This window comes from Trichomycterus rosablanca, chromosome 22 (genome assembly GCF_030014385.1).
Source record: "Trichomycterus rosablanca isolate fTriRos1 chromosome 22, fTriRos1.hap1, whole genome shotgun sequence".
NCBI classification, from domain to species: domain Eukaryota; kingdom Metazoa; phylum Chordata; class Actinopteri; order Siluriformes; family Trichomycteridae; genus Trichomycterus; species Trichomycterus rosablanca.
The window spans coordinates 8,075,882-8,092,937 of record NC_086009.1 but is presented as its reverse complement, the minus strand read 5'-3'; the positions used below and the strand labels follow the sequence as shown (position 1 = coordinate 8,092,937).

General features: G+C 41.5%; 1 protein-coding gene across 1 annotated transcript; it reads right to left on the bottom strand.

The window, feature by feature from the left end:
* Positions 1 to 4,335: 4,335 nt before the first annotated feature.
* Positions 4,336 to 16,548, bottom strand: LOC134300312 (alpha-N-acetylneuraminide alpha-2,8-sialyltransferase-like). The gene is made up of 7 exons (XM_062985031.1): positions 16,466 to 16,548; positions 13,164 to 13,226; positions 11,428 to 11,508; positions 9,031 to 9,175; positions 7,014 to 7,126; positions 5,283 to 5,375; positions 4,336 to 4,807 (listed from the first exon to the last, which is right to left on the bottom strand). The coding sequence occupies exons 1-7, from the start codon at positions 16,546 to 16,548 to the stop codon at positions 4,336 to 4,338; spliced, it is 1,050 nt and encodes a 349-aa protein (XP_062841101.1).
* Between the last annotated feature and the right edge of the window lie 508 nt (positions 16,549 to 17,056).

The following is a 17,056-nucleotide window of genomic DNA, read 5'->3' as shown; positions in this document are numbered from 1 at the left end:
TCGGGAGCTGTGTCGCCTGCGTGCACGTTTGTGTGTGAAGTATTAGTGGAAAGAAATACAGGAGATAAACTGTTCAGTAGAGCTTTGTTTTATTGCATCCTTAAACTGAACCCACGCATGCGTATACGGCATCAAGCATAACTCCGTATTCTGTGTTAACCCTTTAACGTCTTAAAGGCATATCACAACAGTGTGCATGCAGCTTGTCGTTACTGGCAACGCGTCAGCGGAGTAATATCGTTGTGGTGTGAAAAGCCCGTGCTGTTGTCACGAATAACAGCACGGTTAGAAGGCTTCTCAACCAATCAGATTGTACGGTCGGAACTAACTGTTGTATAAATGTATATATATATATATATATATATATATATATATATATACACGCTGATCAGCCATAACATTACAACCACCTCCTTGTTTCTACACACATTGTCAATTTTATCAGCTCCAATTACTATATAGAAGCACTTTGTAGTTCTACAATTACTGACTGTAGTCCATCTGTTTCTCTGCATGCTTTGTTAGCCCCCTTTCATGCTGTTCTTCAATGGTCAGGACTCTCCTAGGACCACTACAGAGTAGGTATTATTTGGGTGGGGACAGTGACAGTGAGGTGTTTAAAAACTCCATCAGCGCTGCTTTGTCTGATCACCTTATATCAGCACAACACACACTAACACACCACCACCATGTCAGTGTCACTGCAGTGCTAAGAATGATCCACCACCTAAATAATAACTACTTTTTGGTGGTCCCAAAGGCTAAAATAGTATGTAGAGAAACAGATGGACTACAGTCAGTAGCAGTAGAAGTACATAGTGCTCCTACATGCTAAGTGGAGCTGATAAAATGGACAGCAAGTGTAGAAACATGGAGGTGGTTTTTATGTTATGACTGACTTATTTGTGTGTGTATGTATGTGTGTGTATATATATATATATATATATATATATATATATATATATATATATATATATATATATATACACTATATATATATACTGTATATATATATATACATACACACACAAATAGGTAATGACATAAATTGGTCTAAATGTGCACAGTTTAATTACATGTCTGTTTTATTCACCAAGAAAATTGTGTAATCTTTATTAAAAATTAAGGACTAATCAACCAACAGTTTTTGAAAGAGGTGGATGTGAGCAAGTTTGACAAGGACCAAATTGTCATGGCTAGACGACTGCCTCAGAGCATGTCCAAAACTGCAGCTCTTGTGGGGTGTTCCCAGTCTGCAGTGGTCAGTATCTATCAAAAGTAGTCCAAGGATGGAACAGTGGTAAACCGGCGACAGGGTCATTAACGCACGTGGGGAGCGAAGGCTGGCCCGTGTGGTCCGATCCAACAGACGAGCTACTGTAGCTCAAATTGCTGAAGAAGTTAATGCTGGTTCTGATAGAAAGGTGTCAAAATACACAGTGCATCACAGTTGCAGGGCTGTTTTGGCAGCAAAAGGGGGACCAACATTTCGAGATCAATAGATAATTTTGTGGAAGGTTCCCCGTGGCTTGGTTTCTGTTTTGACAATGCATTATGAATTGTGGACCCAAACACATCCAGGTGTGCCTTTCAAAACTATGTATCAGCAGTTAACCTATAACCTTATAGCAACTTTATCAAAATATTTAAAACATTCAGATGTTCATATAATAGGTTTTTATGTGAGCAAGGCTTTAGTCTTTATTAAAAAACACACACACAAAAGCAGAAAAATGCAGTAATGTAGAGTAACATGACCAGAGTTACACTATATAATCAACAGTATGGGCTATATATACAGTGTATCACAAAAGTGAGTACACCCCTCACATTTCTGCAGATATTTAAGTATATCTTTTCATGGGACAACACTGACAAAATGACACTTTGACACAATGAAAAGTAGTCTGTGTGCAGCTTATATAACAGTGTAAATTTATTCTTCCCTCAAAATAACTCAATATACAGCCATTAATGTCTAAACCACTGGCAACAAAAGTGAGTACACCCCTTAGTGAAAGTTCCTGAAGTGTCAATATTTTGTGTGGCCACCATTATTTCCCAGAACTGCCTTAACTCTCCTGGGCATGGAGTTTACCAGAGCTTCACAGGTTGCCACTGGAATGCTTTTCCACTCCTCCATGACGACATCACGGAGCTGGCGGATATTCGAGACTTTGCGCTCCTCCACCTTCCGCTTGAGGATGCCCCAAAGATGTTCTATTGGGTTTAGGTCTGGAGACATGCTTGGCCAGTCCATCACCTTTACCCTCAGCCTCTTCAATAAAGCAGTGGTCGTCTTAGAGGTGTGTTTGGGGTCATTATCATGCTGGAACACTGCCCTGCGACCCAGTTTCCGGAGGGAGGGGATCATGCTCTGCTTCAGTATTTCACAGTACATATTGGAGTTCATGTGTCCCTCAATGAAATGTAACTCCCCAACACCTGCTGCACTCATGCAGCCCCAGACCATGGCATTCCCACCACCATGCTTGACTGTAGGCATGACACACTTATCTTTGTACTCCTCACCTGATTGCCGCCACACATGCTTGAGACCATCTGAACCAAACAAATTAATCTTGGTCTCATCAGACCATAGGACATGGTTCCAGTAATCCATGTCCTTTGTTGACATGTCTTCAGCAAACCGTTTGCGGGCTTTCTTGTGTAGAGACTTCAGAAGAGGCTTCCTTCTGGGGTGACAGCCATGCAGACCAATTTGATGTAGTGTGCAGCGTATGGTCTGAGCACTGACAGGCTGACCCCCCACCTTTTCAATCTCTTCAGCAATGCTGACAGCACTCCTGTGCCTGTCTTTCAAAGACAGCAGTTGGATGTGACGCTGAGCACGTGCACTCAGCTTCTTTGGACGACCAACGCGAGGTCTGTTCTGAGTGGACCCTGCTCTTTTAAAACGCTGGATGATCTTGGCCACTGTGCTGCAGCTCAGTTTCAGGGTGTTGGCAATCTTCTTGTAGCCTTGGCCATCTTCATGTAGCGCAACAATTCGTCTTTTAAGATCCTCAGAGAGTTCTTTGCCATGAGGTGCCATGTGGGAACTTTCAGTGACCAGTATGAGAGAGTGTGAGAGCTGTACTACTAAATTGAACACACCTGCTCCCTATGCACACCTGAGACTTAGTAACACTAACAAGTCACATGACATTTTGGAGGAAAAATGACAAGCAGTGCTCAATTTGGACATTTAGGGGTGTAGTCTCTTAGGGGTGTACTCACTTTTGTTGCCGGTGGTTTAGACATTAATGGCTGTATATTGAGTTATTTTGAGGGAAGAATAAATTTACACTGTTATATAAGCTGCACACAGACTACTTTTCATTGTGTCAAAGTGTCATTTTGTCAGTGTTGTCCCATGAAAAGATATACTTAAATATCTGCAGAAATGTGAGGGGTGTACTCACTTTTGTGATACACTGTATATAAAAAAAAACGATGCTTTTTTTATTTTATTTTTCTGCTGTAAAGAAACTCCAGTGGCCTTAACTCAACCCCAAGGAAGACCCTTAACATAAACTGTAATAGATGAATAATACAGGGTGTCCCTAAAGTCTGGACACATAGGAAATATCACTATATAGTTAACTATAACTAACTAGATGTTTACTTAATACACACACATACTGTACATACTGCATCATAATGCAAAACATACTAAAGATGTTATTGTTATTTAATGTTATTTACTGCAATATGCAGCCAGTATTTTAAAACAGTGGTACCTTGTAACTCAACGTCCCCTAAACTCAAAATCCTTCGTTGAGAAATGTGTACCCTTAAACTCAACGTTTGCGTTTACGGTGCAGGACAACGTCATCAAAGTGTGCATATGAGACGAATCTGCATTTGTGTGGAATAACCATCAGGTTCACTCTGAAAGCTGCACATGTATCTGTGTTTAGCTGGATTTTCCTCACTGTTTCACTTCTAAACTTGTGTTACAGCTTGGGGTGCTAAGAAATTGTAAGAATCAGCTTTTTATTTCAGAGTTTTTTTATATTATATTAGTGTTACTTTCAGTGTATAAGTGTCTAAAACAACCCTATTGTTTTACAGAAGCCTAAAATATATGCAGTCCATGGGACAATGGAATGCATTAACTTTGACGTTGAGTTTCAAGGTACCACTGCATTTTCACCAACATACAGTATGTATTTCCACCACCAACCAAGCCATTTGCACCTCAATGCCCCCTGCAAGCCATTAGTGGCAAGGTAAATGGGCATGATTCTGTGATCCGAGCCCCTGAAACCAAAAACTAGTTTAAAACTGGGGTTCATCCTGCCTATACTGTTGAACAAAAAAATCAGTTTATTAGTAAACTGGGCACTCCCCTAGATGCAGATTGACAATACCATTGGTATGAAATCTCAATAAAAGCTCAAACTCGGTAGACATCGAGTGCACCCTTGAGACTTTTTGGTTATCGTAGTAGTGGTTGGTGAGTTGCTGGTGATTAACTGGATGGTGTTCAAATGGCCAGAAACCATACAGGTGAACAGTATCGCACAGCTCCATAGCCAAACTGACCATCATGAGCCCCGAGCTAAGGCGATGTGCACGGAGACCCAGATCCTTCCAAAAGCTTGAAAGACACCTTACATAATCCGGATTAAGAAAGACGGCCTGTGGACCAGCTGTACTAAAGTCCTCCAGTGTGTAATGGACTCTCAGACACAAGGGTGTATTAAAACCAAAAGAGAAAGCAGGCAGCAAGAGCAATGAGTTTCCATAGGCGTGCAGGCTTTCCACCAACGGCCGCCGTCGCTCCGCTAAGCTTTTATACCTAAAAATAAGCAGAGAGAGCTTAGTGTGCTCCGGACCAAAGAAGAAAAGGACCATCCAGACTGTTATCAGCCAGGGTCTGTCATGGTATGGGGGTGTGTCAGTGCCCTTGGCAAAGGTCGTTTACGCTTCTGTGATGGCAGCATTAATGCAGAAAAGTACGTTGAGATCTTAGAGCAACATGTGCTGCCTTTAAGACGTCATCTTTTCCAGGGACATCCATGCATTTTTCAACAAGACGATGCAAAACCACATGATGCACACCTTACGAAGGCACGGCTGCGGAAGAAGAGGGTACGGGTACTGGACTGGCCTGCCCGCAGCATTTGTGAGCATTGTGAACCCGCAACTATTTTTGGCATCAAATCAGTGGGTTGGGAAAGAGAAGAGTTGTACATCTTGACCAGTACATTTCATTTATTTATTTATTTATTTATTCATTTATTTATAAAGAACCACGGAAATATGCTACTTACCTTTCCTGGAAGATGCTGGGATTGGCTGTAACAAGGTGTGTTTTTGTTCCCACATGTCTTTCATGTTTACTCCCTACTGGTGGAATATTGCACCTGAACCAGAACATTGGAGAAGGGCAGTTAAGGCTTAAGATAAACACCTGTGAACCTTTGTCAAGCACTACAATATTTACATTTTTACATTTACACTTTCAGCATTTAGCAGACGCTTTTATCCAAAGCGACTTACACAATGAGCGGAACACGATGAGCAATTGAGGGTTAAGGGCCTTGCTCAGGGACCCAACAGTGGCAACTTGGTGGTGGCGGGGCTTGAACCGGCAACCTTCTGCGTATACTAGTCCAGTACCTTAACCACCAAGCTATCACTGGCCACAATATGGATTTACATTCACAAAGCCTTATGTTAACCATGTCCAAAAGCGGCGTCAAGTTCTCTGGGCTCTGAGGTGTCTGGGATGGACCAGTGGAAACATGTATTGTGGTCAAACGTATCAGTATTTCAGATCTTTTTTGGAAAAAATTAACATCGTGTGCTCTGGACCGAAGACGAAAAGGACCATCTAGACTACAAGTCCAAAAATCAGGGTCCATCATGGTATGGGCTTGAGTCACTACCCTTGGAAAAGGTCATTTACACTTCTGTGATGGCAGCATTAATGCAGAAAAGATCCATTGAAAATCAAGAGCAACATATAGAGCTCTGTATAACTCTGTGGATCCTTTCTGCTGAAGAAAAAGTCGAGGACTAAAATTGTTTAAAGATTTGGGTAAATTGGTTAAAAGTTAAGATACCTTTCCAAAAAGGGGCTGTTCTCAATTTATTATGTTAGGGTTTTAGATTTAGAGCTAACTAGACATTCTTGTCAACTTGAAATTTAGTCTCATTGCTTTATGCTTCAATCAACAATGCTTCAAAGTCTGGAACATAAAATATTCCTTATTATTGTTTCCTAGCCATAGTATTGACATCGAGATCCTTGTTTCTTGTTAAAGCCAAGCCATAGTATTGACCTTGAGACCCATGTTCCTTGTTATAGCCCAGTCTTAGTATTGACCTTGAGACTCTTGTTCCTCTATGGGTTTTTTGTCTTTTTTTCTCAGATTTCTTCCCCCAATTTTCTCCTCTAATCTAGTCATATCCAATTACCCTGATTGCGTTATGCTTTACCTCTACCTATACAACACTCCACTGCTGATTGAGGAGCTTCGCAACTGACACACGCCCCCTCCGACACGTGCAGTAACCACTGCATCTTTTCACCTGCACAAGGTGAGTTAAAATGCGGACCAGGCTCGTGCACGGAGAGCCACACCCCGATGAGCATTATTCCCCAACTCTGCTCAGGCACCATAAATCAGCCAGCAGAGGAACCCTGGTCTGGCCAATCCCACCCTACAAACAACAGCCAATCGTTGTTCATGTAGCCGCCCAGCCCAGCCGGATGGCAGAGCTAAGGTTCGATACGATGCATTCGAAATCCCAGCTTGGGTGTGCCAGCGTGTTTTAACGCTGCGCCACCTGTGCGACTTGGTTTCTTTCTTTTGAAGAAAAAGTGAAGGAGGACTAAAATTGTTTAAAGATTTGGGTACATTGGTTAAAAGGTATCTCAATTTATTATATTAGGGTTTAAGATTAGAGCTAACTTAATGCTTCAGTCAACAATGCTTCAAAGTCTGGAACATGGTTAATTTTTCAAAAATTGTTCAAGGCTATTAAAGCCGTCGGACCTGATCACAAAATTGGCAGAGTCAATTTTCTGTCCACAGCTGCTGTTGGCAAGAATGCCTCCATTTCCCACCACAGAACATGACCTCTGTGTTGCATCTCCAAAGGGCGACTCCTAAACATGAAGAGAAGAAAGAAAAATTAGCTTGTGTTTAATGTGTAAGCTACGATGCTGAGCAAGAATAGCCTAGCCATAGTATTGACCTTGAGATCCTTGTTCCTTGCTATACACTAGCCATATTATTGACCTTAAGATCCTTGTTATTGCCTAGCCATAATATTGACCTTGAGATTTATGTTCCTTGTTATAGCCTAGCCATTTGATTGACCTTGAGATCCTTTTCCTTGCTGTATCTTAGTCATAATATTGACCTTGCGATCATTGTTATTGCCTAGCCATAGTATTGACCTTGAGATCCTTGTTCCTTGCCATATGATTGACCTTGAGATCCTTGTTGCTTGCTGTATCTTTGTCATAGTATTGACTTTGAGATCATTATTATTGCCTAGCCATGGAATTGACCTTGAGATCCTTGTTCCTTGTTATAACCTAGCCATAATTTTGACCTGGAGATCCTTGTTCCTTGTTATTGTCTAGTCATAATATTGACCTGGAGATTCTTGTTCCTTGTTATAACCTAGCCATAATTTTGACCTGGAGATCCTTGTTCCTTGTTATTGTCTAGTCATAATATTGACCTGGAGATTCTTGTTCCTTGTTATGACCTAGACATAGTATTGACCTTGAGATTCTTGTTCCTTGTTATAGCCTAGACATAGTATTGACCTTGAGATCCTTGTTCCTTGTCATTGCCTACCCATATAATTGACCTTGAGATCCTTGTTCCTTGTTATAGCCTAACCATAGTATTGACCTTGAGATCCTTATTCCTTGTTATAGTCTAACCATAGTATTGACCTTGAGATCCTTATTCCTTGCCATATTATTGACCTTGAGATCCTTGTTCCTTGCTGTATCTTAGTAATAGTATTGACCTTGAGATCATTGTTATTGCTTAGCCATAGTATTGACCTTGAGATCCTTGTTCCTTGCTGTATCCTAGTCATAGTATTGACCTTGAGATCCTTGTTCCTTGCCATATGATTGACCTTGAGATCTTTGTTCCTTGCTGTATCCTAGTCATAGTATTGACCTTGAGATCATTGTTATTGCCTAGCCATGGAATTGACCTTGTTCCTTGTTTTTGCTTAGCCATAGCATTGACCTTGAGATAATTGTTCCTTGTTATTACCTAGCCATAGTCTTAACCTTGAGATAATTGTTCCTTGTTATTACCTAGCCATAGTCTTAACCTTGAGATAATTGTTCCTTGTTATTACCTAGCCATAGTCTTGACCTTAAGATCTTTGTTCCTTGTAATTGCCTAGTCATAGTATTGACCTTAAAACCCTTGTTCCTTGTTATTGCTTAGCCATAGTACTGACCTTGAAACCCTTGTTCCTTGTTATAGCTTAATCATTGTATTGACCTTGAGATCCTTGTTATAGCTTATCCATAGTATTGACCTTGAGACATTTGTTCCTTGCTATAGCTTCTGTAGATCTATAGATCCTTGTTCCTTGTTATAGCCTAGCCATAGCATTGACCTTGAGATCCTTGTTCCTTGTTATAGCCTAGCCATAGTATTGACCTTGAGATCCTTGTTCCTTGTTATAGCCTAGCCACTTCCTGCAGAGTTTTAAAAGCATTGTTGGTCTGGTCTGATCTGATTCCAGGCTGTCAGTACCTAGGTACAAATGTCCCTTGACGTTAATCCTTTAAACCTTGTTGCCTGAACATGCCAGTGCATCAATTTCAATGTGTCTCATTTAGGGACAGGTAGCCTGTGGGACACACCCTAGCTCAAAGGCTTTTTGAAATCATTTATATGAAATACTCGAGGCAACAATGCAATCACTGGAGACCTCACACTGTTAGCCAACGTCCGAGTGTCCTTGTTTCCAGCCGACTGGACATAATGTACATACAATATCTGTATAAACACAACCACCACATACCTTGACAAATTGGCTAAATAGATCTTGTTTTACTTCCAGGGACCTTTTTGGCTCTCCATCATACACCAGTTTTGACCCCAGAGGTGTATTATCTTGTGTGACTACAGCCCTGGAACTGGCATTACACTTGTTGTTTAGCAATGACCTAAAGAAAAAAAGGTAAATATATATATATATATATACGTATATATATATATATATATACAGTGTATCACAAAAGTGAGTACACCCCTCACATTTCTGCAAATATTTTATTATATCTTTTCATGGGACAACACTATAGAAATAAAACTTGGATATAACTTAGAGTAGTCAGTGTACAGCTTGTATAGCAGTGTAGATTTACTGTCTTCTGAAAATAACTCAACACACAGCCATTAATGTCTAAATAGCTGGCAACATAAGTGAGTACACCCCACAGTGAACATGTCCAAATTGTGCCCAAAGTGTCAATATTTTGTGTGAGCACCATTATTATCCAGCACTGCCTTAACCCTCCTGGGCATGGAATTCACCAGAGCTGCACAGGTTGCTACTGGAATCCTCTTCCACTCCTCCATGATGACATCACGGAGCTGGTGGATGTTAGACACCTTGAACTCCTCCACCTTCCACTTGAGGATGCGCCACAGGTGCTCAATTGGGTTTAGTCCATCACCTTTACCTTCAGCTTCCTCAGCAAGGCAGTTGTCATCTTGGAGGTTGTGTTTGGGGTCGTTATCCTGTTGGAAAACTGCCATGAGGCCCAGTTTTCGAAGGGAGGGGATCATGCTCTGTTTCAGAATGTCACAGTACATGTTGGAATTCATGTTTCCCTCAATGAACTGCAGCTCCCCAGTGCCAGCAACACTCATGCAGCCCAAGACCATGATGCTACCACCACCATGCTTGACTGTAGGCAAGATACAGTTGTCTTGGTACTTCTCACCAGGGCGCCGCCACACATGCTGGACACCATCTGAGCCAAACAAGTTTATCTTGGTCTCGTCAGACCACAGGGCATTCCAGTAATCCCTGTTCTTGGACTACTTGTTTTCAGCAAACTGTTTGCTGGCTTTCTTGTGCGTCAGCTTCCTTCTGGGATGACGACCATGCAGACCGAGTTGATGCAGTGTGCGGCGTATGGTCTGAGCACTGACAGGCTGACCTCCCACGTCTTCAACCTCTGCAGCAATGCTGGCAGCACTCATGTGTCTATTTTTTAAAGCCAACCTCTGGATATGACGCCGAACACGTGGACTCAACTTCTTTGGTCGACCCTGGCGAAGCCTATTCCGAGTGGAACCTGTCCTGGAAAACCGCTGTATGACCTTGGCCACCATGCTGTAGCTCAGTTTCAGGGTGTTAGCAATCTTCTTATAGCCCAGGCCATCTTTGTGGAGAGCAACAATTCTATTTCTCACATCCTCAGAGAGTGCTTTGCCATGAGGTGCCATGTTGAATATCCAGTGGGCAGTATGAGAGAATTGTACCCAAAACACCAAATTTAACAGCCCTGCTCCCCATTTACTCCTGGGACCTTGACACATGACACCAGGGAGGGACAACGACACATTTGAGCACAATTTGGACATGTTCACTGTGGGGTGTACTCACTTATGTTGCCAGCTATTTAGACATTAATGGCTGTGTGTTGAGTTATTTTCAGAAGACAGTAAATCTACACTGTTATACAAGCTGTACACTGACTACTCTAAGTTATATCCAAGTTTCATGTCTATAGTGTTGTCCCATGAAAAGATATAATGAAATATTTGCAGAAATGTGAGGGGTGTACTCACTTTTGTGATACACTGTATATATATATATATATATATATATATATATATTTATTTTTATTTATATATGTATATATATATATATATACAGCCATAACATTAAAACCACTTCCTTGTTTCTACACACGTTGTCCATTTCATCAGCTCCACTTACCATATAGGAGCACTTTGTAGTTCTACAATTACTGACTGTAGTCCATCTGTTTCTCTCCATGCTTTGTTAGCCCCCTTTCATGCTGTTCTTTAATGGTCAGGACTCTCCCAGGACCACCACAAAGCAGGTATTATTTGGGTGGTGGATCATTCTCTGCACTGCAGCTGAGATGGTGGTGGTCCACTAACACACCACCACCATGTCAGTGTCACTGCAGTGCTGAGAATGATCCACCACCTAAATAATACCTGCTCTGTAGTGGTCCTGAGAGAGTCCTGACCATTGAAGAACAGGGTGAAAGGGGGCTAACAAAGCATGCAGAGAAACATATGGACTTGGTCAGTAATTGTAGAACTACAAAGTGCTTCTATATGTGGAGTGGAGCTGATAAAATGGACAGTGAGTGTAGAAACAGGGAGATGGTTTTAATGTTATAGCTGATCAGTGTGTGTTTTGCTTGATCACCTGAACTTTGTAAAATTGGTCTCATCCCTTCTCCATCTGGGAGAGTACGTTTTTAACAGTTGGCTAATAATGCTATTTTTCCTGAAACAGAAATACACACAAGAAAGGTAACAGGTAGATGATATTGGCATTACTGCGTCCACATAACATTGCTGTATGAAATTATATTTTTATTAATATGCAGTTCCCCAGTATCTTAATGTTTTTGTTTCATCTGACATCTAAATACAACCCTAAATCAGAAAGTTGGGACAGTATGGAAAATGCAAATAAAATAAAAATGCAGTGTACCTGATATTTATTGAACCTGAGATATTTCATGTTTTATCTGCTCAACTTCATTTTATTGGTTAATATACATTTATTCCTGAATTTCAGGCCTACAACACATTCCAAACAAAGTTGGGACGGGGGCAATTTAAAGCTAGTAATGATGTGAAAAAACTAAATAATTATGTGATTCTAGACAGGTGATTGTAATCATGGTTTGGTACAAAGGCAGCATCCAGGAAATATTGAGTCTTTGATGAGCAAAGATGATCAGAGGATCTCCAGCTTGTCAACAAATGTGTGAGAAAATGATTGAAATGTTTAAAAACAATGAACCTCAAAGAAAGATTGGAAGGGATTTACATATTTCTCCCTCTACAGTGCATGATATCATTAAGGAATCGGGAGGAATTTCAGTGCGTAAAGGCCAAGGTAGCAAGCTTAAGCTGAATGCTTGTGATCTTCGATCCCTCAGACGGCACTGCATTTAGAACCACCACTCAACAATAGCTGATATAACCACATGGGTGAGGGATTACTCTGGCAAACCTTTGTCGAGTACTACAATACACAGTTACATGCACAAATGCCCCTTAAAACTTTACTGTGCAAATAAAAAGCTTTATGTTAACCATGTCCAGAAGCGGTGTCGACTTCTCTGGGCTCGGAGGCATCTAGGATGGACCATCACACAGTGAAAACGTGTATTGTGGTCAGATGAATCAGCATTCCAGGTCTTTTTTGGAAAAAATTGGATGCCGTGTGCTCCGGACCAAAGACCAAAAGGACCATCCAGACTGTTATCAGAAACAAGTCCAAAATCCAGGGTGTGTCATGGTATGGGGCTGTGTCAGTGCTCTTGGCAAAGGTTGTTTACACTTCTTTGATGGCAGCATTAATGCAGAAAAGTACATTGAGATCTTAGAGCAACATGTGCTGCCTTCAAGACGTAATTTTTTCCAGGGACGTCCATGCATTTTTCAACAAGATGCTGCACACATTACAAAGGCATGGCTGTGAAAGAAGAGGGTACTGGTACTGGACTGGCCTGCCTGCCTGCCTGCCTGCAGTAGAAAATGTGTGGAGAATTTTGAAACGAAAAATGCGACCACGACGACCCTGAACTGTTTCACATCTTAAGATGCGTTTGCAGGAAGCCAAAACGTCTTTTAAGTGTGGTGAAAAGGAATGGCAACATTACAAAGTGGTAAATGCTTTACTGTCCAGACTGGCCTGAAATGCAGGAATGGATGTTTATTATTATGTTCATCCTGTCTGCAATCAAATTAAAGTCTAAGTAAATGTAAGAAACTCTGTGTTTTTTATTTTTTGCATTTTCCATGCTGTCCCAACTTTTTCTGATTTGGGGTTTTTCCCAAATGAAAGCGAGTTCTAGTCTGCCCTGGCTTTGTAGACGTTTCTTTCTATTTCTGACAGTAAACTGAGTAATGGGTCAAAGTTCTTACTTGCAGGTCTTGCAGGTGAAAATAGCTTTAAAAGGAATGGCATCAGTATGTGGTTTTTGCAGACTGTAATAAAAGAAAGTACAACAGAGATCATTAAAAATGTTATAAAATATACTGTTGAGGTCATGTCATGGCAGGATGGAACATTTTTGCCATGGCAGTAGTGCCAGAATTTTAATAATCTCAAGCAACTGGATTTAATACGCAACCTTATTGCAAATGGAATATGGCTTAGAGGAGTGTTGGCTCCTACATTGCCAAGCATGTAGTTGTCAGTGATGACATGGGGAGATTTTTTCTGCAGAAAATATCACCCCTGATTGACTGTCTTTATTATACGGCATTTTTGAAGTCTTTGTTGGTTTGATGTTTGCTTGACACAGTGTACCAACATCATGGAATTTAAAACCTGTTTTGGTGGTTTCACTGTTACATGGTTCAGACATGAATCGGTTTTCTTCAAAAAGTTGGCCAAGCCCACTGTTCCATGTACTTTAAAATACACCGATCAGGCATAACATTATGACCACCTTTCTTATTTTGTGTTGGTCCACTGTTTGCTGCCAAAACAGCCTTGACCTGTCGACCCCTGAAGGTGTGCTGTGGTATCCGGCACCAAGATGTTAGCAGCAGATCCTTTAACTCCTGTAAGTTGCGAGTGCATCCTGTTCCCATAGTGCATCCTGGTGCCATGTGTTCCATTTCCATTTCCAGCGTTTAGCAGACGCCTTTATCCAAAGCGACTTACAGTACTGTGACAATGTACAGTCTGGGTTAAGGGCCCAACAGCAGCAACCTGGCAGTGGTGAGGCTTGAACCAGCAACCTTCTGATTACTTGGCCAGTACTTCAATCGCTAGGCTACATCACAACGTCCCATGTTCTCCAGCTAAGCGACACACATGCACCCGGCCATTCATATGATGTAAAAGAAAACGTGATTCATCAGACCAGGCCACCTTCTTCTATTGCTCCGTGGTCCAGTTTCTATGCTCACGTGCCCATTGTTGACGCTTTCGGCGGTGGACAGGGGTCAGCATGGGAACCCTGACTGGTCTGCGGCTATGCAGCCCCAGACACAACAAACTGTGATACACTGTGTATTCTGACACCTTTCTATCAGAACCAGCATTAACGTCTTCAGCAGTTTGAGCTACAGTAGCTCGTCTGTTGGATCGGACCACACGGGCCAGCCTTCAATCCCCACGTGCATCAATGAGCCTTGGTTGCCCATGACCCTGTCGCTGGTTTAACACTGTTTCTTCATTGGACCACTTTTGATAGATACTGACCGCTGCCAGTTCCAGTTCCTATGCTCACATGCCCATTGTTGACGCTTTCGGCGGTGGACACCCTGACTGGTCTGCGGCTATGCAGAACCATACGCAACATACTGCGATGCGCTGTGTATTCTGACACCTTTCTATTAGAACCAGCATTCACTTCTTCAGCAGTTTGTTGATTCGGACCACACGGGTCAGCCTTCGCTCCCCACGTGCATCAATGAGTCTTGGCCGCCCATGACCCTGTCGCCGGTTTACTGTTCCTTCCTTGGACCACTTTTGATAGATGCTGACCAACTGCAGACCAGGAACACCCCACAAGAGCTGCAGTTTTGGAGATGCTCTGACCAAATCAGCAGAGCTGAGATTCGATATGACGTATTTGAGATCCCAGCTCCGGTTCCAGCGTGTGTTTTTACCGCTGCGCCACCTGAGCGGCCCCTCGTATTTTAGTACTTAACCCTTGTGTGGTGTTTGGGTCTGTGGGACACGTTTTCAATGTTTACCAAAAGAAAAATGATGCTATTTATTATTATCTTAACCTCAGGATCGTTTCTTTTGGTTCATTTTGTGTGAAGATCATATAAAATAACACATTTTTAATAAGTTCACACACACACACACATTTATATTACACATGTGGTGTTCGGGTCCACAGAACCCACAGGTATAAAAGTGTGTCCCTTTACTCTGTCCTATTACAACATGTCCTGCTGTGAGTGTGTGTGTCCCTGTGTGTGAGAGAGAGAGAGAGAGACAGACAGACAGACAGACAGACAGACAGACAGAAACAGAGAGAGAAACAGACAAACAGGCAAAGACAGATATATAAAAACAGACAGGCAGAGACAGGAAGACAGACAGACAGACAGACAGACAGACACAGCATACATGCATCAAATAAATGTATGCAACACACACACACACTTTTATACCCGACCCAAACACCACATGTGTAATATAAATGTGTGTGTGTGTGTTGCATACACTTATTTGATGCATGTATGCTGTGTCTGCGTCTCTGTCTGTCTGTCTGTCTGTCTGTCTGTCTGTCTGTCTGTCTGTCTGTCTGTCTGTCTGTCTGTCTGTCTCTCTTCCTGTCTCTGCCTGTCTGTCTCTCACACAGAGACACACACATTCACATCAGGACATGTTGTAGAAGGATAGAGTAAAGGGACACACTTTTATACCCGACCCAAACACCACATGTGTAATATAAATGTGTGTGTCCCTTTACTCTATCCTTCTACAACATGTCCTGATGTGAATGTGTGTGTCTCTGTGTGAGAGAGAGACAGACAAAGTGCCAATCAGAGAAAGAGGCAGGCAGACAGAGCGAAACAGATGAACAGACAGAGAGACAGAGAGAGAAACAGACAAACAGGCAGAGACAGATAGATAAAAACAGACAGGCAGAGACAGAGAAAAAAAACAGATAGACAGGCAGAGGCAGTCAGAGAGAGAAACAGACATACAGAGAGTTATACTGATACACAGAGACAGACAGAGACACAGACACAGCATACATGCATCAAATGAACAGAGAGAGAAACAGACAGGCAGAGACAGAAAGGAAGGCAGGCAGTCAGACAGCGAGAGACCGACATACAGAGAAACATACTGATACAGACAGACAGACAGACAGACAGACAGACAGACAGACAGACAGACAGACAGACAAAGAAACATTGGCTGAGTAAAAAACTATGAACACCATGAACACAATGAAACATGACTATAACATGCATGAACAACTTAAACTTTATTCCAAAACAGCATTTAAACAGTGGAAAAACCGTCCAGATGACTAATTGCATTGTGATAGATAAGATAAAATAAACTAGCAATAAATGATATCTATATGACTTGTGAGTTCTTAAGAACTCACATTTGTAACAACGTTTCCCAAAAATAAAACAAAGCAAAAATACCATAACTTGCATGTCTTTTACTAGTGTATAAAACATCTGAGCTTAATTGTATATGCATATGTACACGAGCAGGAGAAATATCTACCCACCTGTTATTCTGGAAAAAAAAGAGCAGCAGGCAGCAGGACGTGAAGCAGAGGAGAGCGAGTAGCCTGGAGTAAAAAGCTGCCATACCTTATACATGCACAGTGCTCTCTTTCTCAACAGGTGAGTATGATCTCTTTTACAGAAGCACAAAGTCCCTCTTGGTGTTTTCTGTCCTTCTCAGTTATCACATCCACAGGTTTTGACTGCGTATGAATATGTACAGTTGGAGGGTAAAGAGTACTAGCCCACTATTGTTTTTGTTATTTATTAGACTTTCATACTTTCATACTTTAAATGTACAAACATGTAACTGTACAGTCTCATCCGGTAATATTTACTGCAATTACACTTTTTTAAGTTTTTATATTACATACTACTTTTTTTATTCTATAACCATACTTCAATACTTTGTAATTTAATACTTTTGTACTTAATAGTTTTTTGCTTTAATTGTATCTCGAGCTGCTGTAATAATTGACTTTCCCTTTGGGATTAATAAAGTGATCTGTCTGTCTGTCTATCTGTCTATCTGTCCGTCCGTCCATCCATCTATCCTTCCATCTATCCATCTATCTGTCAGTCAGTCTCTCTGT